General features: G+C 41.1%; 1 protein-coding gene across 1 annotated transcript in view; it reads right to left on the minus strand.

Annotated features, from left to right (window-relative positions):
• LOC137259557 (titin-like) overlaps positions 1-27,572 on the minus strand; it is a 136,708-nt gene that overhangs the window by 30,107 nt on the left and 79,029 nt on the right. Inside the window, exon 12 of the mRNA XM_067797185.1 lies at positions 41-6,115. Within this exon, the coding sequence (XP_067653286.1) occupies positions 41-6,115 (6,075 nt within the window). The remainder of the gene's footprint in view (positions 1-40; positions 6,116-27,572) is intronic.

A 27,572-nucleotide genomic window follows, 5' to 3' on the forward strand; every position in this document is an offset into this window, starting at 1 on the left:
CTGGAGCAAATTCTGAGCTCTCCACAGCTTTGGTTTCATCTTCTCTGTCTTCACTAGCAGGTTCTCTAGTTTTAGCTTCATCCTCAGTGACTGGTTGGGGTACTTGGCCATCAACTGTTAGAATTTCAGCACCAATTTCTTGCCCATCTTCAACATTGTCAAACCATCCTCCTGGAGCAAATTCTGAGCTCTCCACAGCTTTGGTTTCATCTTCTCTGTCTTCATTGGCAGGTTCTCTAGTTTCAGCTTCATCTTCAGTGACTGGTTGGGGTACTTGGCCATCAACTGTTAGAATTTCAGCACCAATTTCTTGCCCATCTTCAACATTGTCAAACCATCCACCTGGAGCAAATTCTGAGCTCTCCACAGCTTTGGTTTCATCTTCTCTGTCTTCACTGGCAGGTGTAGTAGTTTCAGCTTCATCTTCAGTGACTGGTTGGGGTACTTGGCCATCAACTGTTAGAATTTCAGCACCAATTTCTTGCCCATCTTCAACATTGTCAAACCATCCTCCTGGAGCAAATTCTGAGCTCTCCACAGCTTTGGTTTCATCTTCTCTGTCTTCAGTGGCAGGTTCTCTAGTTTCATCTTCATCCTCAGTGACTGGTTGGGGTACTTGGCCATCAACTGTTAGAATTTCAGCACCAATTTCTTGCCCATCTTCAACATTGTCAAAAAATCCACCTGGAGCAAATTCTGAGCTCTCCACAGCTTTGGTTTCATCTTCTCTGTCTTCACTGGCAGGTGTAGTAGTTTCAGCTTCATCTTCAGTGACTGGTTGGGGTACTTGGCCATCAACTGTTAGAATTTCAGCACCAATTTCTTGCCCATCTTCAACATTGTCAAACCATCCACCTGGAGCAAATTCTGAGCTCTCCACAGCTTTGGTTTCATCTTCTCTGTCTTCACTGGCAGGTGTAGTAGTTTCAGCTTCATCTTCAGTGACTGGTTGGGGTACTTGGCCATCAACTGTTAGAATTTCAGCACCAATTTCTTGCCCATCTTCAACATTGTCAAACCATCCACCTGGAGCAAATTCTGAGCTCTCCACAGCTTTGGTTTCATCTTCTCTGTCTTCACTGGCAGGTGTAGTAGTTTCAGCTTCATCTTCAGTGACTGGTTGGGGTACTTGGCCATCAACTGTTAGAATTTCAGCACCAATTTCTTGCCCATCTTCAACATTGTCAAACCATCCTCCCGGAGCAAATTCTGAGCTCTCCACAGCTTTAGTTTCATCTTCTCTGTCTTCACTGGCAGGTTCTCTAGTTTCAGATACATCTTCAGTGACTGGTTGGGGTACTTGGCCATCAACTGTTAGAATTTCAGCACCAATTTCTTGCCCATCTTCAACATTGTCAAACCATCCACCTGGAGCAAATTCTGAGCCCTCCATAACTTTGGTTTTATCTTCTCTGTCTTCACTGGCAGGTGCAGTACTTTCAGGTTGATCTTCAGTTAGTGGCACTGGGAGTACATTGTCCTTAGGTCTAACGTTGATTGATTTAGATTTATCTTCATGAAATCCTTGGAAAGTTTGTTCATGAACGATTACATTTTCAACAGCCATTCCTTGAAACAGGCTGGATGTTCTTGCTGATCTCAACTCAGTGGAATGAGTTGTTGAGGTGGAGGCTGCCTTTAAATCGTGCCTCATTTCCTGTGCAATTATCAGTGGACAGACCATTTCAGCTGAGGGCTCCATATATGTACTGTCAGCAGAGTAGTACAGCTGGGACATTCTTCGGGCAGGCGGAGCATCGTCAAATAGTTTCATGCTCTGGAACATTTCAGTGGAGAGGTTGTAATCGATATGGTCCCCATCATACACTATGGAAAAAGCCTGTTCACTCTTGTCTTCTGTAACTTCTTCTTCTTCTTCTGTCACTGTCTCGATTGTCTTCTGCACCTCTAATGTGGCTACATGAGTCTCAACACTAAGGTAGCGCACTAAGCATTCACTCTCCATAATGTGAAATGGTAGCTCTACAAATTCCCGAGCTCTTTGAAGACCTATGATTCCAAGTTGCTTCAGTTCAGTGTTGCTGTACTCACACAATGAGTAAGTGGATTCTCCTGCAAATGACAGGGTATCTGTACCTGTTTCAGCAGTTTTCACCATATGCATTTCTGGCCCTTTACTTTCTTGTTCAAGAGTCACCGACTGATCTTCGTGTCTGAAAGTTTTTGTCGAAGACTCCATGGATCGATGAACCAATTCTGAGGTACTCATCCTTTCTCTGATCAACTCTGAGTCTTCACTTACTGACACATGAACTTGATGTTCTGTTTTCTCGAGGCTGTCAAGATCGCTCACTACTAAGTCCTCAGCCTCATGCACCACCTCCTGGAGCTCTTCGTGAACTTCCCCCATCCGGTCACCTATTCTATCAGCACATGACACTGACATGAATTTGTTGGCTACATCTTCAGCTTGCTTCATTTCCAATGAATCTTCTGTACGTGAAAACAGAGTTGTCATTTCAGATGAAAATACAGCTTGGTCTGTTCCACTCATCTCTAAAATGGATGCATCAGCTGAACTGGTGTCTCTGTCTTTATCATCACTTTTGTCAGATTCAACAGGTTCAGTAGCCTGCAAAGCCTCAGTTTCCTCTGAGACTCTATTTACCTCCTGCTGTTCAGCTCCTCCATGGGTCCATTCAGCTACAGCTGGTTCAAATTCATTTGAGGTAGACAGTGTTCCAGGTGGCATGTTTGTTGATGAACTTGTTTTACTTGCTCCTGGATCAACCTGATTTGAATCTTCCTCCAAAGTTTCAAAACTTTCTTGAGTAGATTCCATCATTACTGCATGTAGTTCACCATCAGCCGGGACAATTTGGTCTTCTCTGACATCTTCAAAACATTCCTCTAATTGGTCCAAAGTCTCATCTGGTGTAAGAACTGTCTCTGTTGTAGCAGCATCATCAGTAGCAAGCTCAAGGGAATCTGATGCTTCAATGAACTGATCCTCATCAACATCAGCAGTGTCAGCAGTATCAGCAGTTGCTGGTTGTACTGGAGGGAAAACAGAAGAATCTAACTCTTCTTGAACAGTCATTCTGGATTCTCCATATGCAAGCTGACTTGAGGCTGAATCCCATGCAGCCAAAGCAGCCGCCACATTCATGTCGGTGATGCCAACATCATCAATACTAGCTCCATCTGAAGATGTTGTATAATCAGAGAGAGGGGTGGACAGTCGGTTTGTTTCAACTTCGGTAGTTGCTGTCTCTGATCTGAGCTGTCTCTCACGCAACAGAACACTTGATGGCATCTCTGGATCAACAGCAGAAGCACTTGGAGTGTTAATGTGTTCCTCACTGGCTGAGGGTTCCATTGGCTGACATTTCACATCTTTGGACCTGTGTTCTTGTTCCTCAGTTTGTATTGCTTCAATATTTGGAAGACCATCAACGGAAGAGCCTTCAGAATCCACAAACTGACTGGCACCTGTGTCTGAGGCAACACACACTGATGACTCTTCAGAGACAATTTCTTTAGATGGGTAAGAGGCTGGTTTTGAGGCTACCCCTGCAACCACCCCGTCAACTGAAGACTCAACTAATGACACAAATGCTTCATCAACTGATGTGCCTTCAATTAAAGAAGTCTCACTTGCACTTTCAAACATTTGCTCAGATGAGGAAGATCTTGTGTCAACATTATCAAAAGATGAGGAAATCGAGTCCATTATGTCATCAACAGATGTTCCCTCAGAAGCAGTCACAAGAGAACTATCAACTTCTACTTCTCTTGTACTTCCGTCGCTGTCTCCTGCAGATTCATCATCCACTGAGGTACCATCTCTGCAGATTTCACTTCTCTCAGCCAGCTTTGTAGAGGTGCCGGACACATCGACAGCCTCACCTGACACATCAACAGATGTTCCTTCAAGACTCTCCATGCTCCTTGACTCATGAATATTTGTAAAATCTTCAAAGGAAGCACTCTCAGATATATTGTCGAAATCCACAAGTCTAGATTCAACTACTGTCACAACACTAGCAGAAGTGTCCTGAGACTCTGCCTCAGACTCTGCAATAATGGATTCACTTGCATTTTCTTCATAGTCGGCATCACCTAGAGACTGCCTGGAGTGTTTAAATGTATCTGATCCAGCTGACATATCTGTCAGGGACTGAAATCCTGTTGACACCCTGTCAGGTACATCTGTTATCATATTTGCACCACTATCTTCATGAAAATTCTCATCAAATCGGGTTGACTCTGTTTCACCAAACTGTGAAATAGTCCTTGAAACGCAGGTTAGAGAGTCACCAATTACTTCATGGACAGAAGCACTGACTTCAAAGGATGGTGTGGAACTAAGATCACTTTCAGTGACATTGTCAAGAGTTTCACCACAAGGTTCACAGGTAACAAAAAATGGTTCTTGTTGAATTGCACTTGGTTCATGTGAATAATCCAAAATGTCTTGGGATTCATCTGGACCAGTATTTACTGTATTATCATAATCTTGTAAATCGTCACATACTTGTCCATGTGTAATGTCCAAGGATTCAGTAGTCTCACTATCACATAACTTCTCATTGGCAAGAAAATCATCTTCATCATCTTCTTCAGTATAAGGCACAACCTGTTCTTGATATGCATCAAAAGAATATTTACCAGTCTCTTCAAGAGGAGTACTCTCTGGGGTTTGATATTCCGACACCACAATAATTGGCTGGCCAGGAATCATTGCAACTTTTCCAGAGTACTGGTCGAGGTTGAGTTTGGGTAAGGTCTGAGTGTCTGACAACAGACCAGAATCTTGATCCATAGAAGACAGGTCATCATCAGGATATGAGTAATAAAGGGTCTCCTGAGATTCAGCTCTCAACTGTCCATCAGGATCTGTCCCTGGTACATAATTGTCATAATATTCATCATAGTGGTGACTGGTCATGTCCGTGGTCCCATCATCTGTGGAGGGTGAATATGAAAGACTTTGGTCGGAAGATGAAGGATCCCACTTGCTAGCACCTTCCTGAGAAGTGGTAATGTGAGTAGGATCTTCGCGAAATGATTCATCTTTGGTTATGTCATGAACGGACTGAGAAGCATCTGAAGGAATGGCACCACTGTGGCTGAGGTATCCAGCTACACCTGGAACCATACCTTCAGATTCTTTGGGTTTATGCTGAAAGGCATCGCAAGTGGCTTCACTCGATCTGTTATCAAGAGTCAAAACACTTTCACTACCAGTGACAGGAGGGATTTCACTTGATGTCGCTTCAGAGTAACTGTGGCTAGTGTCTGTGGATGTGTTCAGCATGTCCAACATGGAATCATCAATTGTTCTGTCCAAGCCACTATCCGGATCAGTTGCAAAACTTGAATCAGACAGAAGTTTGGTAACATTTGAATCATCGAAAGTCATGACTTGGTTTTCTGAAACCTCGATGTCATCTAGGTTCTCACACATACTGTCCGACATGATTTCACCACACGATAACGTGCCTGACGACTGAGAACTCGTCATGTCCGACATGCTCATGCCCATGTCCTGGTCTGTCGTGTCCACGTCTGACACAGACATATTCAATCCAGTGTCGTCACTTGCTGAGACTTCAAAGTCACCTGCACTTGTCGGATCATTGAAATCACTGTCAGTGTAGGGCTCATCTTTCATCTTCAGATCATCATCACTGTCAATGATTTTCAAAAGTTCTGTGGATTCAGTTTTGACACATTCTCGGTTATCGAGAATTTCAAACTGAAAGTCATTTTTGTCATTGTCTCTCACATAGTCGTTATCACTTGTCATCACTTCCATGGAATTTTCACTTGTTTGCACATCATCTCTCGTCGAAACTTGTTTGGAAATTGTCGTTTGTTTAGTTTCAGCCCCAACCATATTCGTCTCCTTTTCTGGAGAATCTGATGGGTTGAGGCTGGCTCTCTCTGCATACCATTGGTCATAATATTCATTTTCTCTATGTACAGCATCTTGCCAAGGGGCATCCTCCTCATTGTAAGCCCACGCCCAGGGGAATTCAGAGGTCCAATTTTCATCGACTGGAGGAACAATGACTTTCTCACCAACCTCGCTTTCCGCCGAGGCTCCGCGGAAGAAAATGTCACTGTTCTCATCACCCTCACTTTTCCTCTGCAGAAGAGAAAAATAAATGTAAGTATGATTTGACATTCTTGGAGCAAAACATAGGACAAAGGTATGTAGCTCACCTTCTTGCTTGTTCGTTTGTTTGTAGCTGAATGCTGCACTCAGCAATATTCCAGCTAAATGACATCAGTCTGTAAGTAATCGAGTCTGAACCAGCCAGTCAAGTGATCAACAGCATCAGCATCGATCTATGCAACTGGGATACAAGGACATTTGTCAACCAAGTGATGAGATGTGAACCAAGTCAACGAACCTGACAACATGATCCTGTTAGTTACCTCCTACAACAAGCATGGGTTGCTGAAGACCAATTCTAACCCAGATCTTTATGGGTTGCTAAGGTATGGTAAAATTCATCAGGAGTTCAGCTAGCACTGATATTAACTGAATTCATTGTTATACCCATAGTGTCATCAACATGTTTGTATTTGACTATCCATCCTGCTCCAATTTGGTTCTGTTTTGTAAGTGATGAATCAAATTAAGGTGTTATCATTTAGATAAATGATTATCATAATTCAGAAAGTAGGGGCAAGAGTGGCATTAAAATCACCACAACTGCAGAGTTTCCTCCCATACATGTGCCAGAAAACAGTGACCAAATCGAGCTGAGTTGAGTTTTACGCCACACTCAGCAATATTCCAGCTATATGACGGTGTTCAAAGCAAGTGTTTTATGCAGCAGCATGAACCAATGTTTTGAGTCTTAAAAAGATAAGAAAATTTGTTAATAATTTGCTTAATTATCCAAAAGGAAATTTGTTTTTTGTTTATGAAGAGGTCTCAAATCTTTCCATTCATAAATAAGCTACATTCATAAATAAGCAGCTGTACAGGACACTGACAACAATAATCATAATACAATTTGTATGATATAATCAGGACACAAATACATCAAACATTTGTATTGACTAGAAATACAATCAAAGTAGACATACACAGTCATTTATTGACTTGATATTTAAACATCCCACACTAACTGAAACAAATGTTCCTTCATCATTGCTGTTGGAATTAAATAGGAAAAGATGCTAAAGTGTACATCTTTGATGAGGTCCTTGTAATAATGATTTTACTCCACTTCTGGAAATATGCCAGCATTACAATACTTGACATGGGCTTCATACATGTGGGAATCAAACCCAGACTCTGTATGATGAGCCATCACATTAACCACAAGGCTACCCAGCCACAGTATGTATCTTAACATGCTATGAGTCTTGCTTCTTGAGCTCTCCAGTGTGTGACCAGAGGATCTAAAAGCAGATCTACGGAATACATAAGCAGTTACATCAAAGCAAACTCCTACGCTAATACTCTAGGAGATGACGAGGCAAGTAAACATCTGTCAAAGTCACACTTTCAGCAAACACTGAATGCTGATGCATGCTTCTGATAGATTAATAGATCAGATGATGATGATGATGATGATGATGATGATGATGATGATGATGATGATCCTATGCACAAAGAATGGCAAAAAGAAAAAAAAGATTAGAAAATCAAATATTTTAATATCCAAGAATTCATGATGTGGCCTGTGCAAGGATTTTATGGTGGTCTGTTGTTTCATAAGTTTTATTAGAGAGTTATGTCCCCTTGACCATATCGTAGAAACACTGACCCAGGGTTTGTGACATGCTGCTGTGTCATTTGTGGGAAAGTGAGAACAGATTAGGGGTTACTGAGGCTTTGAGTTTCTGCAGGTAAATATTGATCTTGGGACACCTGCCACATTGAATGTTTATTATGTAATGGTAGGGGTTATTTATTTTTTTTCTCTTTTATTTTAAGGAAATTAGGCTTGTTTTAGGGTTGGGACAGGGGTAGATTAAGCTACAAATAATACGCCAGGTTTCAGTGGGCTGGTCCACTTAGCCCCTGAGGGGTGAGGACCCATAAGGCATGTGCCTGATATCCTTCTTCCCCATTGTTATGCAATGGAATGGGCTAGTGCATGAGTTTCTCATAAGCAGAGGGATCAGTCCACTGTACTTTTCTTTTGTAGGCATTTCTTGGGTAATTTTCAAAGCAGTTTTTTATTGGGTAAGAGTTAAAGGCTAGGGGTACAAAGGGTTGACTATTTTTTTATTCTGTACACTGCAGTCTACTGAGATTACAAAGGTGAGGAATTCACTAATGTATCTGTACACTAAACAAAACAGTTTTAGGTTTCTTTCAGTCTTAGCAATTTAGTATTAGGATGAAATAAAGTTTGGTTAGATAATGTTAAGTGGTTAATTTTTGTTTTGTTTTGCAGGGAATATTCTTAAGGGGAATTAAGTTAGGATGTGGTTTGATAGTGTAGGCATTTCCAGTAGGGTTTTTATTTTTTTTTATTATTAGAAAGATCTTTGGAGGCAATATTGTTTTCTGTTCTATAACGTAAAATTTTTGATTGTTGATTTTATTGTTGGAGTTTGAAATATATTTATTTTGTCTACAAAATCTTGAGTTTGGTTGTCATTTTGATTTTAAAGCCCTGAAGCATGCAGACCTGAGGACCAAAAACCGGATCTTCCTGTTACAATTATATGGTAAAAGCAACCAGCGTCTGAGTGAGTGAGTGAGTGAGTAGATGGGTGGGTGGGTGAGGAGTGAGTGAGTGAGTGAGTGAGTGGACGGGTAGGTGAGTGAGTGAGTAGATGGGTGAGTGAGTAGATGGGTTGGTGAATGAGTGAGTAGATGGGTGGGTGAGTGAGTGAGTGAGTAAGCGAGTGAGTGAGTGGACGGGTAGGTGAGTGAGTGAGTAGATGGGTTGGTGAATGAGTGAGTGAGTAGATGGGTGGGTGAGTGAGTGAGTGAGTAAGAGAGTGAGCAGACGGGTAGGTGAGTGAGTGAGTGAGTAGATGGGTGAGTGAGTAGATGGGTTGGTGAGTGAGTGAGTAGATGGGTGGGTGAGTGAGTGAGTGAGTAAGTGAGTGAGTGAGTAGACAGGTGAGTGAGTGAGTGTAGATCAAAGGATGACTGTTTGAACTAATGTGTAAATTATTTTGCCCACATTTCTTGATACCTACATTACATATACTACATTTAATTTTGACATTTAATTCCTTTAAAGTATATCCTATCCTCTGCAGCTTAACTTAAATTAATCAACCAGGACTGACAAAATCTATAGTATACAAAGCCTTGTTTGGAATTTTTGTATGTTTGCTTCAGAATCAGAAGGGGAGAATGCAAGAATTTGATCACCTAAGTTTCAGTAAGCCTGACCAAACACCAGGAAAACCTGATGGGCATACCAGCCAGCTTGTGGCACATTCAGATTGTTCATTGATACTTACACAGACAAACTTAGTTACCTCACATCTGTTCACCTGTAGTGATACAATGTCATTTTTTGACAGCTAAAGGTCTGCAGAACAGTTTCCAAGTTTTGCTAGTCAGTTGGACTAGCTATGCTGGAAAGATACTAGCCCCAGAATAATTCCAAATTTGACACAGGTTTGATCATTAACCTACTAATATGGCGATCATTTGTTACAATCAGGTCATAACATTGCTTTTTTTAATGTAATGTTGGAGAGAGTGATATATTAACAAAATGACCCTATGAAAACTCAGTAGCCAGTAGGGCCAGTGACTATTTACTAGCAACGGATACGCAGGCCTTGGGCTATTTTGCACACTGACAGAACACTGTCCATGAAATCTTAATGTTCACTGAAATGCATACCCCTGATAAGAGGTATGTTCATGAAAGCATTATTCACAAAAAAAACCCAAAAAAACCCAAAAACCCTGCAACCTTGACAAACCTGGCAAGTTCAAGGCCTGCGACTGTAAGTGGAGAGTCAACATGCTTCTTATATTAACTTGAAAATGAGGCTTCATCTACCTTGTCAAATCTGATTAGTAATTTACTCAACTCCCAATCCCAGTGAGTGAATGAATATGGTTTTACATCATTTCCAGCAATATTCCAGCAATATTCCAGCAATATCACCAGACACCAAGCAGGAATGGGCTTCACACATTGTACCCATGTGGGGAATCAAACACGAGTTGTCGGTGTGACCGGCTGACACTTTAACCACTAGGCTACCCCACCCCAATCTCAGATACTTGAAACAAAATATTAATATTAAGAGATTGCTGTAATTCTTTTGAAGTTGATAAAATACGACAAATATTAAAATTAAAAACTTCGTTGTTGATGTCAGTTCAGGACATACAGTCTTTTGATCTTCCAACAGATCTCCAAAAATTATAAGCACTTTATCCACTCTGTACTAAAACAGAAGAAAATCAATGAACAAAAACAAAAAAGTCATCTACCTTGGACCACAGCGAACCCATAGCTGACCACACCACATCACGTCGAAAAAATGTCTATCAACTAAAACCGTCGTACAGCATCCACAGTTATATCTGAATATCTGATCCTCATCCTCGTCCCGTGCTTACAAAGGGTGGAGTCAGCTTCACCAAGTCGACAGATTTAAAAAATTCCGGCTTCATCAGTGCGGGTGGGGTGGACAATTAGCTGACCTGTAGGACAATACGCGACACAAAGGATCGTCAAGTGACTATTTGCTTCCTCCACTGTTCTGCGTACAAACCGACACTCGTAACAGTGCAAGCCTCTTCTCATCTCCAGCTGAGATCAAGCGAGGGATTACGGGTGAATGGACAAGCAAAAATGTCGGTTTTACCTATGTAAACACCGGCCATTGCTTTGCAGAGATTAAAAACATACTTTCTATATTTAGAGCGGATCGTTTTCATTTGATGTGTAAGTTGTCATGTTTCTGAAGTTGAGCTATCAGTGTGTTGATGCTTGTGATGTCAGGCTGTCAGTGAATTGGCGTGTTTGAGCCTCACAGTCTGTCTACGGTTCAGGAGGGGGTCTGATGTTTGTTAGGTATACTGATAAGTAGAGCTGCATGGGGAAAATAGAGACAGATTATTTCCTTTGAATTTTGAGATTGCATTAACATTGTTTTGTTTTGTGCTGCCTGGTTTAAGAAATTAAAAAATTGGTTTAATTGCAGATAGCCTTTGTCTATGCTGTTCAGTATATATGGTGTCTGTCATATCGTATTTTGTTCTCTAACTACTGGTATTTGTGAACTTTATTTGTTGTTTAAAGCTGTACTGAGCTATATTCCAGCCACATGAGGTGGTATTCAAACAGTCAAGTCTGGATCAGACAATCCAGTGATCAACATTATGAGCATCGATTTATGCAACTGGGATATGATCACATGCATCAGCCATCAACATCACAATGTCTTCCTCCTTATCATAATCGTCACTACCAACATTGTCTTCCTCGTCATCATCTACATCGTCATTAACATCATCATAAACATCGTGTCATCAGTCATCAGCTATACCATCTTCATCATCAGCACCACATTTTCCGCCTCATCATCTATATCATCATCTAGTACATCATCATCACAAACATCGTGTCTTCCTCGACATCATCACTGACGACATCATCTACATGTCTACATCGTCATCTACATCATCATCATAAATGTCAAAATGTATATCATCATCATCATCATCATCATTGTCATCATCATCATCGCTGCCATGCCACCCTTGTCATCATTGTCGTTGTGGTTGTCATCATCACCACCACCACCACCATCATCATCATCATCATCATCATTGTCATCGTCATCATCGTCATCATCATCAGCATATAGACTAAGACTAAACAAATCACTCATCATTCTTAAACACACACACACTGTATTCAAACAACGGTCTATCCACACAGTAGCTAGATGGTCAAGTAACAATGGTCATCCACGACCCAGAGATATAATATTATTGTTTATCCACAGAGATATCCCCGCAACTCAAGCGAGCTTGTCACTGAGGCCAATGAAGCAGCCTATGCCTTTAATCAACACATCCCTCCCTATCGCCAGTATTCATCAGCACAATCATGAATGGCCACTGAGACGACTGTCACATATTCTCCAACACTGAAACCCAATCTGCAACTCAGATTACCACTCAGCCTTGGGTGCACCTGTTGTTACAGGTAAAAGAACAGTTACCTTGAGTATCTCAATGTTGATGGCTTCAATAATCTGAAGTTATATATATTACTTTTGGGGCACTGAAACTGATTTTTAAGCATACTTGTATTTTAATATTTCTCTGTGGTAACATGATGTTCTTGTAAAAATTATAAGAAAAAATAATTTTCCTAGCATCTAGTCTCTGAAACTGACAAAGTTTAGAGAATAGGCAAGTCAGTGAGTAATGTTTTACGATGCACTCAGCAAATACTTGAGCTTTATGGTAGATAATCAGGTACAATCAAGTAAATATGGTAGACAATCCAGTGATCGACAACATGAGCATTGAACTACGCAATTTGGATATGATCATGAGTCAACCAAATCAGTGAGTTGACCATCCAATCCTATTTGTTGTCTTACAACGAACACGGGTCACTGAAGATTGCTTCTAAACAGGATTTTCACAGGTTAGAAGATATGCGGTTCATAAATTATAAATAAATTCTAAATCAGGTGTGTGGTTCGAATCCCAGCACATGACGCAGAAATTGTTTGGCCGGTACATTGGTGCCCAACCTGAGCACATTCACATAAAAATTTGAGCAAAATAGTCTCAGTACCCTGTTATGCAACCCAGGACATGCCCTCTGTAACTTTGAAATTGCTACTAACAAAGCTATAGAGCACTACACACCTGAAACTGCAGATAAGTGTTTTCTAATAACCAACAGATACAGAGAACAGAATACTGAGACGGGTCACTATGGAGAGCAACACTTTGGATGGAAAGTAGAAAAGATGGTTTCGTTCGTAGGGATTCAAACCTAGAACTTCAGACCTGCACAACACTTTCCCTGAAGGATAATTCACCTTTCAAAAGGCTCTGACAAGGCTAGCCCTCTCCCCAAAAGTCAATGACCCAAACAAGATAAGAACTCTTAAGGTATAAGCTGACAAAGATAGAAAATCCCACGAAGGAATGTCGTCAGTTGCCATGGATACTGTGGTAATTTTACTCCAAAGAGGGCATAGCATAGTAAGTTTACTCCAAAAAGGCCTATCATCAACAAAATGTCTCAGTTGTCAAAAGTACACAGCAGAGCTCCAATATGAAAGAAACATCACTATGACTGTGGTCCTCATCTACAAAGAAACATCACTATGACTGTGGTCCTCGTCTACAAAGAAACATCACTACGACTGTGGTCCTCGTCTACAAAGAAGCATCACTTCGACTGTGGTCCTCGTCTACAAAGAAACATCACTACGACTGTGGTCCCCGTCTACAAAGAAGCATCACTACGACTGTGGTCCCCGTCTACAAAGAAACATCACTACGACTGTGGTCCTCGTCTACAAAGAAACATCACTACGACTGTGGTCCTCGTCTACAAAGAAACATCACTACGACTGTGGTCCTCGTCTACAAAGGTTGTAATGCCCATGGCAATCAATACATGCAAGGAATTTTAGAGAGAGAATATTTCCAGGCCTAATGGACATACAAGCTGAGTGAGATCATTTTGAAATGTCAGATTTTCAAATGCGGCATAATAATGCGATCATTTGTCACATGAAATGTAATAATCACAATGACGCCTTCAATTATAATAAGTGAGGAATCTAAACAAAGCACTGGACATATTTACAAAATGTAAACTCAATCGTTTCAAGCATAGCTCCTCTCCATAGGACAGTTTTACTATTTCAAGCAAATTGAATCAGAGGTTGTTTGTTTCATTTAGCGGTGAATTTAGCAACTACATCTAAACTTAATTAAATAATAGAGACTGGATGTGACAACTCGGGGGTTGATATCATGAACACCAAAACAAACCACCAAGAAACAATAACACTCTCCCAAACAGCTTCCAATCTGTGTTCCTATTTGGATAATCCTAGGTTACTAGAAACTCAGATGTTCATGTCAGGATAAGATATGGATAAGCATAAGGTGCTTGAGACCCATATTCATATCTGGAAAACTGTCGATTGGAAGAGGGGGCAGGGAGGTGTGTAGCCGTATGGTTAAAGCATTTTCCAGTCACAAGCCCCGGTTTTGGTTCCCCACATGAGTACATTTGTGAAGCCCATGCCTGGTGTCCCTTGTTGCTTTATTGCTGGAATATTGTTAGAAGCGGCATAAAACTATAATCACTCACTCACAATACATCAATTGACAATACACTCTGTAAAGAAACAAAGTCTGTTATCTAAGAACACACATGATTTCAGTTTGTTATATTATTTAGGTTTTAACACAACAAATCTAATAATTCTAAAATTACAACCACTCCCAACCAACACAATCCTCCATAACAAATCAATATGGTAACAGTGACCTTGGTGAAAGTTGCATGTCCCTGAGCTCACTGGGTCAGTGTCACGCTGACAGCTCAGGTCGTGGATAGATTGAGTAAACATCTTCCTTTCTTCCCCATAAACATGTAAACAACACTCGGGTGCTAACATCAAGGTGTTTCTCTCTTCACCATCGGCTAACTTTATATGTGTCTGTAACACTCATGGGTGGAAAGTATGAAGCCCATTTCTAGTGTCTCCCATCTGCCGATCGAAACACCACCCCAACCCACTCAACCAAAACTGATGAACTATTACTAAAAGCAGCGTAAAACTAAACTCACTTGCTCACTTGTCCCCTGTAGGCCCACTCACTCACTCACTCACTCGTCCCCCATACGACCACTCACCCACTCACTCATTTGTCCCCCGTAGGCCCACTCACTCATTCACTCACTCATCCACTCATTCACTCATGCCTTCACTTTTGACCTTATCAACCTATACCAAACATTATACACAAGTTAGGACCTAAAACAACATGTACTGTTTTTACATTAAAAATAATATTTTACTTTTGTATGTACAGACATTAAGTGACTTAGGGTATTACGTTACTGTCTAATTGGAAGGGGGGTGGGGGGGGGATGGGAGTGTAGCTGTATGGTTAAAACATCACAGTGGGGGACACCAGAAATGGGTTTCTCACATTGTACCCATGGAAGTTCATTCAGTATAATGTTTCAAAATTCTGTATACATTGGAAATCTTGCCCACATTGCATATAAATTAAACCACAAATTACACAGTATTTTTTCAGCTGATCCAAACACAACAATCAAGTCATATGACCTCACCTGCTTTCAAATCAACCAATAATATTCTTCTAACGTCTTTCTGATAACACACCTGTTGAAGCACATGATGCTTGCTAACTCGTTAATCAACTCACAAAACCTTTTTCATAAACTCTTTTGGGTAGAATGTCTAATAAAACCTGAGTTGGAAACCGAACAATCACTAGCAATGTCAAGCAATATTTAAACAGGCTAAAAAAGCAACGTTTGGCAAATTTGCCTTGCGATGTCGGGATATTTGAAATGTGAGTTGGCAAACATTGGCAGCAGCTGATATGACACGAGTTATGACTTCAAGTTACGATGTCACGAGTACTTGACAATCATCTGCTCAATCAATATGACTGTCTGTATACTGAGTCTTACTATATATCAACACCAAGGTCAGCCAGCTGATGAGAGTGTGTCTACTTCGTCCGATTCACCTGCTTATAAACATTTTGTTTGATGTGAACCTGAATCTACACCAAGGGCAGCCAGCTAATAACACATATTGTATCTCTACTTCATCAGATTCACCTGCTTATAAACATTTCGTTTGATGTGGACCTGAATCTCCACTAAGGACAGCCAGCTGATGACAGACATTGTATCTCTACTTCATCAGATTCACCTGCTTATAAACATTTTGTTTGATGTGGACCTGAATCTCCACTAAGGACAGCCAGCTGATGACAGACATTGTGTCTCTACTTTATCAGATTCACCTGCTTATAAACATTTCGTTTGACGTGGACCTGAATCTCCACTAAGGACAGCCAGCTGATGACAGACATTGTGTCTCTACTTTATCAGATTCACCTGCTTATAAACATTTCGTTTGATGTGGACCTGAATCTCCACTAAGGACAGCCAGCTGATGACAGACATTGTGTCTCTACTTCATCAGATTCACCTGCTTATAAACATTTCGTTTGATGTGGACCTGAATCTCCACTAAGGACAGCCAGCTGATGACAGACATTGTGTCTCTACTTCATCAGATTCACCTGCTTATAAACATTTCGTTTGATGTGGACCTGAATCTCCACTAAGGACAGCCAGCTGATGACAGACATTGTGTCTCTACTTCATCAGATTCACCTGCTTATAAACATTTTGTTTGATGTGGACCTGAATCTCCACTAAGGACAGCCAGCTGATGACAGACATTGTGTCTCTACTTTATCAGATTCACCTGCTTATAAACATTTCGTTTGATGTGGACCTGAATCTCCACTAAGGACAGCCAGCTGATGACAGACATTGTGTCTCTACTTCATCAGATTCACCTGCTTATAAACATTTCGTTTGATGTGGACCTGAATCTCCACTAAGGACAGCCAGCTGATGACAGACATTGTGTCTCTACTTCATCAGATTCACCTGCTTATAAACATTTGGTTTGACGTGGACCTGAATCTCCACTAAGGACAGCCAGCTGATGACAGACATTGTGTCTCTACTTCATCAGATTCACCTGCTTATAAACATTTGGTTTGACGTGGACCTGAATCTCCACTAAGGACAGCCAGCTGATGACAGACATTGTGTCTCTACTTCATCAGATTCACCTGCTTATAAACATTTGGTTTGACGTGGACCTGAATCTCCACTAAGGACAGCCAGCTGATGACAGACATTGTGTCTCTACTTCATCAGAATCACCTGCTTATGGGCATTTCATTAGAGGTGGACTGGAAAATGTGAATTTATAAATTGACTTCCATAACTTAAGGATAAAAAAGTCAATTCAAGTGATCTTGTGTTTCACGCTACAATGGATACAAGGTTTGTGATACCATCATGTCACTGAAGATATCGTGACTGAACATGCCATAGATCGCCAGACAGCTTGTCACCACACGATGAATGTAACACACGCACAGAGATGATGACAATACCAACATCAGGGATGACATAACTGGAAAATCGTGAACTGGTTAGTCATCTTACTGAAACCGTTTTGAATTCATTGAATTTTCTTCATGGTGAAGATAATAGGAATGTCTGCAGTGGAAGGTCCAGTGGTCTAAACATGGCAGTCTCTTCCACAATGCCTGACTGTTGTTTACTGTATAGTTCAAGTTTTCACACGAATTTATATTTCATTATGTCATCTGGAGTGTGTTTGAAATTGTAGATTCCAATTCAGTTCTTTATAAACCATAACTTTATAAATCAATCCATCTTATTGTGACATTTAAACTATTATTAGTAGTATTTTTACTGACATATAAATAGTTTCCTAATCAAAACTGCCACTGATTATTAATAGTAACCTAAGAGTGAGTGAGTGAGTGAGTGAGTGAGAGAAAGAGAGCATTTATGTGTGCTTGCATGAGTAAGTGATTGATTGAGTGAGTGGGTGAGCCAGCAAGCAAGTGAATGAGTCATTATTTTTGCAACATTCCAGCAATATTGAGTCAGCTTACAATAGAAATAAGTTCGCACACTGTACCTAGCTGGCGAATCAAACCCAGGTATTTTGGCAGGATGAGTGAGCATTTTAACAGCAAACCTACCCATCCATCCCAATGACATTCCGGAGCTTGGTTTGTCTGTTATCTGTGTCAAGTTGACTCACAATGATTCCAGCATTAACACTGACTACATTAGTGTAATCATGACACGCTGAAGCATTTGTCATCATGAATATTCATAGCAATACCAGAAAGTAAAGGGAATATGTGAAGCATACGAATACTAGCAGACTGGGTCATGGCAATCGTGGACAAGTCATTCTGGATCAGAGAAAGGAAATCCCTTTCTTGCAATGAAACTGACTGGATCAGAGCAACACCTACAGCATCAGATCAACACTGTCTGGATGAGAACAAAACTGACTGGATCAGAACAACACGACTACAACAACACTGTCCGTGTCAGAACAATACTGGGACAAAACAACACTGTCTGGGTCAGAACAGCACAACTACAACAACACTATCAGGGTCAGAACAACACTGTCTGGGTCAGAACAATACTGGACTACAACAACTCTGGATCAGAACAACACTGTCTGAAACAGAACAACAATGTCTAGTCAGAACAACACAACTACAACACCAGCTGGGATAGAACAACACTGTCTGGGTCTGAACAATACTGGACAACAACACTGACTGGATCAGAACAACACAACTACAACAACACTGTCTAGTGAGAACAACACTTTCTGGGTCATTTACTGAACAACACTGTCTGGGTCAGAACAACACTATCTGGGTCTGAACAACACTGTCTGGGTCAGAACAACAGTGACTGAACTACAACAAGACTGTTTGGATCAGCACTGTGAGGACCATAACAATACTGGTGGGAACACAACCACAATGACCAGGAACAAAACAACACTGTCTGGACTGCAACAACACTAGATTAAAACAACACTGTCCAGGCCACAACAACACTGGGCCAAACAAATCTGTCTAGACTACAAAAAATGGCTGCAGCAGAACAACACTGACTGGGTCAGGATGGGATTGGGTCGGATTGGGTCCAAACAAAACTGTTGGGATAAGAAGAGCACTGTTTGGATTAAAAAAACCTTGTCAAGAACAACACTAACTGGACCAAACAACTCTGTCTGGACTAGGCTACTGGTGCATGGTCTGGGAAAACATGGTGCAGCAAGTCTCTGTTGCTCATAAACACTGACTGGATCTGAATCTCATTTCCTATTTAAAACTAAAATCTATCAAGTAACTCAATAAGTTAATTCCAATCAGCTGATTTTGTCTTTGAGCCCAGTTCATTTTTGACTCCCATCACAAGTGTCTATGTTCATTCTGACATCACACCTCTGGTGTTACACCTTGTGGATCTTTAATAATGGATTATTTAGATCCTAGCATCGTGAAAATCATTTGTGTGTTTGAAATGTTCATTTCATTAATTATTTGAGAGTAGAAGCATGGTAGTGATTTCAGATCGTTATCAAGATCAATACAGCTTTCATCGTAACAACATCAGCATCAGCAGTACAATGGCTCTATTCATCATCGTAACATCAGCTTCAACAGCATAATGGCTCTACTCATCATCGTAACAACATCAGCATCAGCAGCACAATGGCTCTATTCATCATCGTAACATCAGCTTCAGCAACATAATGGCTCTATTCATCATCGTAACATCATCAGCATCAGCAGCACAATGGCTCTATTCATCATCGTAACATCAGCTTCAGCAACATAATGGCTCTATTCATCATTGTAACAACATCAGCATCAGCAGCACAATGGCTCTATTCATCATCGTAACATCAGCTTCAGCAACATAATGGCTCTATTCATCATCGTAACATCATCAGCATCAGCAGCACAATGGCTCTATTCATCATCGTAACATCAGCTTCAGCAACATAATGGCTCTATTCATCATTGTAACAACATCAGCATCAGCAGCATAATTGCTCTATTCATACGTTCCGATAAGTCTCCACTATACCCTGGACGCATCTACGGGTCGGCCAGATAAATTTATTACCTCCCTTTGCTGGCTCCGCCTTCTCACAGTAGCCAATCAGCCGTTATAACCGAGGTTGCCAGTGTCAACAAAGGTAGCGGTCGCAACTGCGAAGGTTTGCTCGCAGTGCGTCCCAGATTTTAGCGAAATCATACAAATTGACAGGTCCAAAACTTTATAATAACATATGCAAGAACGCCTTCTACCTCTTCCAGAGAACCTCTGCAAGGTTTTGTTGCCAAGTATAATCGGTTAGATAATTAAAAAAACGAAACTGAGTTGTGATTGGTTCGCTCAACTTCCCAGCGTAGACACCTGACTGGGTCAAAAGACAGTCAAGGGAGGTAATAAATTTATCTGGCAGAGCCGTAGATGCGTCCAGGGTATAGTGGAGACTTATCGGAACGTATACCCTGGAGAAATCGATGATGCCAGTGAGGTAGCTCTGTGGGTAAGGTGGCCACTCTTCATGCCAAAGACCCACATATGGGGAAATTGTACATAGCCACTTCCTAATATCTAAGCCAGTCTTAAGTGAATATGACAAAAAGCAGCTTTACATCCAACATACTCAATCCCATTGTGCCTCAGTGGCATAATTTGATGCTCATACTTTCAATCATTGGTTTGCCTGGTGCTGGCTTGATTGTCTGGATGAGAACAATACTGACTGGATCAGAACAACACAACTTCAACAACACTGTCTGTGTCAGAACAACACTGGGACAGAACAACACTGTCTGTGTCAGAACAACACTGGGACAGAACAACACTGTCTGTGTCAGAGCAACACTGGGACAGAACAACACTGTCTGTGTCAGAACAACACTGGGACAGAACAACACTGTCTGGGTCAACAGCATGGTGCTGGCTAGATTGAATACGGACTTAGAGTGTGACATTGCTGGAATATTGATGCTAGAGACAAAAACAACATCACCCAGTCTCCTCACTCCTCACAAAATGACCACACAGCAATCTTCAATATGGCTGTCATGGTGGCCATATTGAATATCAGACTCAAACACCAGAGTGAGCGTGAATGAGTTTAATTTAACACCTCACTCAGCAATATTCCAGCTATGTGGCAGCAGTCTGTAAATAACTGAATTCTGACCAGTCCACCCCCTGATCAACAGCATGAGCATCGTTCTACGTAATTGTTAAATGATGACATTTGTCAGCCAAGTCTGACCACCCAATGCCAAAAGCATGGGTTAATGAAAATCATTTCCAACAAGCATGTTCACGGCTCGCAAAAGTTGTTACCACAAAGAGGTCTTCATTATGGCTGACGAGGTAGCAATATTGAATATCAGACTCAAACTCCTGGACAAACTGGGTATTGATACTGCAAAGGAATACAAGGTAACTGTGCTATCGTAAGAGGCAACTAACGGGATCGGGTGGTCAGGCTCGCTGACTTGGTTGACACTTGTCATCGGTTCCCAATTGCGCAGATCGATGCTCATGTTGTTGATCACTGGATTGTCTGGTCCAGACTCGATTATTTACAGACCTGTGCCAATTATAGCTGGAATACTGCTGAGTGTGGAGAAAAACTAAACTCACTCACTGACTAAAAACAAGGCTTTAAGTCTGAGATGTAGTCTGAGTCTAGTGGTGTATAAGGACAATGTTTAGTCAGAGCTAAACACTGTAACAATGTGACTGTAACAATGTAACTGTAACAATGTAACTGTAACAACGTAACTGTTATTGCCCAGAAAATGTTTTATTTGTATCCACTACCATCATGTCTAGTATCATCTTTGTATTATCAAAGTGTCCAGTTAATGAAATGTCTGCATTTGAGAGGGTGTCATGTATTGCTGACCAAGTTTTACTAATTCCCAGCATGATGTCAATATGTTACACTGAATATTTAGCACACTGGTGAAGTGTCCAGTATACACAGGGTCCACTATATGGAGGTTCAACATAATTGTGTTTGTGGCAAAATAGCCTCGTTATATACTATGAACAAAACAATTCAGTGCAAAAGAGCACAAAATCTTCACAAAATAGACCAAAACACAAATTCATATTTCATATTAGTCTCTTGAGGCATTAGACAAACCTATATCAGGATGATTTTATATTTAAAAAAATAATGAGTAAAATGTAATTTCAAGATTTGCTAATTATCTCAAGCAGGGGGATGGGGGGACAGTTTACATGACAGATGCACTGATTTTATGCTACCCTCATTACATCATTTCCTCTGCCTCTTCCAACCAGACCCAACGCGGCTTACCTGATCATTAAACATCCACCTCCAAACAAACAGTGTGACTATAGCACATGTTACGATTCCTATGCACACACCAATATCCAACATCTTCTCTCACATCTGACAATTATCGTTCCACGTGCATGTCCCTGGTGTCCGACATTTTGTGATATTCTGACGAAACCTGCTAGAAGTTTCCATTAATATCTCAAATAGAGCAGAGGGTTAATTCATTGTGATACATGGGCAGTGTCCATACCCACTGAACCAATGGACTGTGCCTCGGCAGACGACAATCTCAAAACGTCAATAGCCCAGGCAAAAAAGCCATGGCTCACAACTGAAGGACTCTCTGTGGCAAAATTCCAAGAGAATGTGTAATTAGTCACATTAACTGTTAATTTCATCCAAATAATTTGTCTATTTTGCCTGAAATAGGTCAATACTTGCATAGCAGACACAAGAAAGCAGACGCAAGAGAGCAGACAGAGAGTAAGGGTAATGAATACAGAGTCCATTTATAGCAGAGCTGCATCAGGCAGGGGATTCCCTCTTACTGACTGGTGTCTGTTGAAACCAAGATATTCAGGGACACATCGATCTGAGGAAAGGGGTGGTACTGACCTGGAGCAAACTTCACAAAAATGTTTTCAGACGAGTCAGAATTTGAAATGCTTTTTTCATGCACTGAGTTAAGAAATAAGAGTTTTCGGTATTGATTTGAGACAGGAAGAGTAACAGTACTCCTTTTGTTGGAAACATGAGTGTCATCATACAATCTCTTGAATTTAAGCTCTCCTTTGTCTGACAGTAACAGACAGTGAGGGGTAGCGTGGGTGCAATTGTGGGAGTGAGTTTGGGAGTGTGGGTGTGGGTGTGGATGTCAACACATAAGTGGATGTGGATGAGGATGCTGTGGGTGTGGGCATGGCTGTGGGTGTGTTTGTGGGTGTGTTTGTGGGTGTGATGTGGTGTGGTGTGGATATAGATGTGGGTGTGGTGTGGATATAGATGTGGGTGTGGGTGAGGATGTGAATATAGGTGTTGGTGTGGGTGTGGAGGGGAGGTGGATGTAGATGTGGGTGTGGTGTGGATATAGATGTGAGTGTGGGTGAGGATGTTAATATAGGTGTGGGTGTGGAGGGGAGGTGGATGTAGTTGTGGTGTGGTGTGGATATAGATGTGGGTGTGGTGTGGATATAGATGTGGGTGTGGGTGAGGATGTGGATATAGGTGTGGGTGTGGGTGTGGAGGGGAAGTGGATGTAGATGTGGGTGTGGTGTGGATATAGATGTGAGTGTGGGTGAGGTTGTGGATATAGGTGCGGGTGTGGGTGTGGAGGGGAGGTGGATGTAGATGTGGATGTGGTGTGGATATAGATGTGGGTGTGGTGTGGATATAGATGTGGGTGTGGGTGTGGAGGGGAGGTGGGTGTGGATGTAGATGCTATGGTTATGGTTGTGAGAGTGGGACTCACTGTGCCTAACACTGCTTAATGTCACATAATTTGTGACCTGAGGGCAACACCACCACCACTAAATATATTGCATATCTGTATTCCAAACACAGACTGAATACAGTTTGCTACAGTTTGGAACACAAAATATCTCAGCCTTAAATGACAAACAAACACTCCTACGCACAAATGACACAACAAAATTAGGCTAAATATGCAAAACATTCGCTGATTAAATGTTGAGGAACATACTTCCATCTACATAATTAGAATCCGTGTCCTATATACTGACATACATCCCATACATGCAATGCCCTCATCAGCTGGTTCCCACATGCCACTCATAACCGACCTCCGACCTTTGCATGTATCAATGATGCAAAGCATGCAAGTTGTCATTACATTAACGATCACACCTTTCCCCCTGGGTGCTTCGAAAGTGAATTCGTAATCCATCAGTTTACAAAAGTACATCACACAGCTACCAACACATGACAATGTAGGACCAGACATTTTCATTATTTTTTTAAAAAAAAACATCCAGACTCCCCCAAATTGCAATGTGTAACAATTTTTAAAAAGTTATTAAAGTCCAGTGACCAGATGTAAGCAAATGTGAAAAACAAAAAAAAACCCTTATTGATCTTATCAATACAAATTATCTAACATACTCGAAATAAAACTTGCTCACTTTCTGTAACTTCTTAAGTCAACAAATTCGCTAAAATGTACGAGGAAATGAAAGTAGTAGTTGAAAATTAATATTATACACAACTAAAACAAGCAGCCTCTGTAACAGAGGCCAGTGAGGGAGTAAGTATGTTCTTGTGCCACTTTTAGCCTTATTCCAACAGCAGATACCAGAAGCAGGCTTCACATATCATACCCTTATTGTGAATCAAACCCAGGTCTTCGACATGACGAGCAAACACTTCAGTTACTAGAATTTCCTACTACACACCCACCTACAAAAGAAGTCAGACCAAAATGAGAAGTTCATTTCTGATAAAATGTGTTTTGCAGTGGCTGAGCGGGCTAGCGGGCTAGGCTGACTTTGTGTGCTGGCGATTAGGTGCCTGACTCTGAGGCTTGTGTGTTAGAATCCCGCATGGGACTCAACCAAAAAAGTACTAGAATTTGTACTTTACTAAGAAAGTGAAATCCCAAATACAACATATATTGTATCTGACCACTTTCTAAATGGCATCGTGTAATCATAGCTTTCGGCTGTGGGAGCCGCGCCAATTTGCACTTATCAGAGGGGTACACAAAGTACGCAGTCTAGACTACCAGTTGTCCGACTTTCATTTTTTGTGGAAGTCACGGTGGCTGAGCGGGCTAGGTGGCTGACTTTGTGTGCTAGCGATTAGGTGCCTGAGTCTGAGGGTGCGGGTTCGAATCCTGGATGGGACTCAACCAAAAAAGTACTAGAATTTGTACTTTACTAAAGAAAGTGAAATCCCAAATATGACATAAGTTGTGTTTCATGATATAATAAAACTTAAAATTCTTTGACCTGTCGCAACCTTTTCCAATTGGAAAGAAATCCATCCGCCAGACTGTTAATACAAAAATTATGATGACAAAAGCAAAGATGAAGATGATTATGATGACGAGAGGTGTTGTGGGGTTTAAAGTTGTAGTTCAGAACATTTTGCTCATATGGGGACGAGTACTTGTGTGTATGTGTGGAAACTCAGAGTTTTATAGCACCAGCTAATTGAGATACCATGCCGCATTTATTTAGCATGATTATCATAACTCACACGTAAATGTCGTTTTCTGATTGGCTAAGCGCTCTTCTATTAATTTCAACATACTTTTCTTACAAGCGAGGTACATTACAATGTACCCTGCTGCCAATTGCAACTCATTCGGTATTTCATGGCGGTACTTCTTTATCCCAAATGAATTGAATGCACGGAAATTACTGGTGTTTCGCAAATGCAAATTGATGGAAGGGAGATAATTATAATTTCTTTTACTTGTTTCTGCAAAATCTAGTGATGGCTAAAAAAATATTTACCTCGTGTTCCAACTGATAAATTCTGACACACCTTCAAATATAATCCCTGTACATATTAAGAAGGGGAATTAAACCACAGCGAATTTACTAAGACAATACCTGCGGTAAAAACAGCAAGATGCAAGATGCAAAATGTTTGATCAACACAGGTTGGCTGAAGTGTACAATCCAATATCAATGTCTGTCTATGCCTATTCCTTCAGGCTCAAGGAACATAAAGCACCATTGAGGGTACATCAACCCATATTCCCCTTGAGACCAGTGAACAACTTACACTGATTTCAAGCCAAACAGTCTTTGTACCTCATGGTGCTGAGTGCCATGCAGGGACCATCAAGTACCACATTTTAACGTCTTTTGGTGCGACATTGCCAGGGATCGAACCAGCCACCTGCCACTTTCAGGTAGGAAGCTCTTACCTGGTGACTACACCATGAAAATGGTCCGATTATAATGAATGCCTGTCTCTCACAACACCGGCTCTATTGACGGACTATTGACATTTTTACCCATGAGAGAACATTATGCAGCAACAGGTCTGTCTCTGTACTGTGTAAACATCAAACAAGAAAAGCCTCCATTCTCCCTTACATGTTCTGTCCTTTCCCAACAAAGAGTCACGTGCATTACGATAATGATAGTCACTTTCCACATATAGCGGCAACACCAATGGTCATTGTATACATTCACAGTCCAAGCTTTTGCTGGACAAGGGATTGGCTGTGGTCGGTCAACAGTGATTTGTATGTTGATTTGAGATGTTACATGAAGCCCTTTGATCAATTCAGTCCAGCATCAAAAAGATGGACAAATTCCACCAGGGTGTGTAACTCAATTACTCTGATCTCTATACTGGTTTAGTAGGTTAAGCTGTTGTGTCTTTTACATTGTGGATATCCTAGTAGTTAAAGTGCTCTCTTGTCATGCCCGAGACCTGGGTTCGGTTCCCCAAATAGATACATGCAAAGCCCATTTCTGGTTCCACCTGCCATCATATTGCTGTAATATTGCTATAATAACGCTGCATAAAACTAAACTCATCTTTTAAAACAGACTGAACAGATGGGGAAATAGGTAGTCCAGTGGTTCAAGTGCTTGCTTGTCTTGTCGAATGCCTAGGTTTGATTCTCCACATCTGTGTTATGTGTGAAGCCTATTCTGATGTCTCCAGCCATGACACTGCTGGAATATTGCTATAATAACGCTGCATAAAACTAAACTCATTCTTTTAAACAGACTGAACAGATGGGGAAATAGGTAGCCCAGTGGTTCAAGTGCTTGCTTGTCTTGTCGAATGCCTAGGTTTGATTCTCCACATCAGTGTTATGTGTGAAGCCTATTCTGATGTCTCCAGCCATGACACTGCTGGAATATTGCTATAATAACGCTGCATAAAACTAAACTCATTCTTTAAAACAGACTGAACAGATGGGGAAATAGGTAGTCCAGTGGTTCAAGTGCTTGCTTGTCTTGTCGAACGCCTAGGTTTGATTCTATACATCAGTGTTAAGTGTGAAGCCTATTCTGATGTCTCCAGCCATGACACTGCTGGAATATTGCTATAATAACGCTGCATAAAACTAAACTCATTCTTTAAAACAGTCTGAACAGATGGGGAAATAGGTAGTCCAGTGGTTCAAGTGCTTGCTTGTCTTGTCGAACGCCTAGGTTTGATTCTCCACATCAGTGTTATGTGTGAAGCCTATTCTGATGTCTCCAGCCATGACACTGCTGGAATATTGCTATAATAACGCTGCATAAAACTAAACTCATTCTTTTAAACAGACTGAACAGATGGGGAAATAGGTAGTCCAGTGGTTCAAGTGCTTGCTTGTCTTGTCGAATGCCTAGGTTTGATTCTCCACATCAGTGTTATGTGTGAAGCCTATTCTGATGTCTCCAGCCATGACACTGCTGGAATATTGCTATAATAACGCTGCATAAAACTAAACTCATTCTTTTAAACAGACTGAACAGATGGGGAAATAGGTAGTCCAGTGGTTCAAGTGCTTGCTTGTCTTGTCGAATGCCTAGGTTTGATTCTCCACATCAGTGTTATGTGTGAAGCCTATTCTGATGTCTCCAGCCATGACACTGCTGGAATATTGCTATAATAACGCTGCATAAAAC

Source organism: Haliotis asinina, chromosome 13, assembly GCF_037392515.1.
Source record: "Haliotis asinina isolate JCU_RB_2024 chromosome 13, JCU_Hal_asi_v2, whole genome shotgun sequence".
Lineage (NCBI taxonomy): Eukaryota > Metazoa > Mollusca > Gastropoda > Lepetellida > Haliotidae > Haliotis > Haliotis asinina.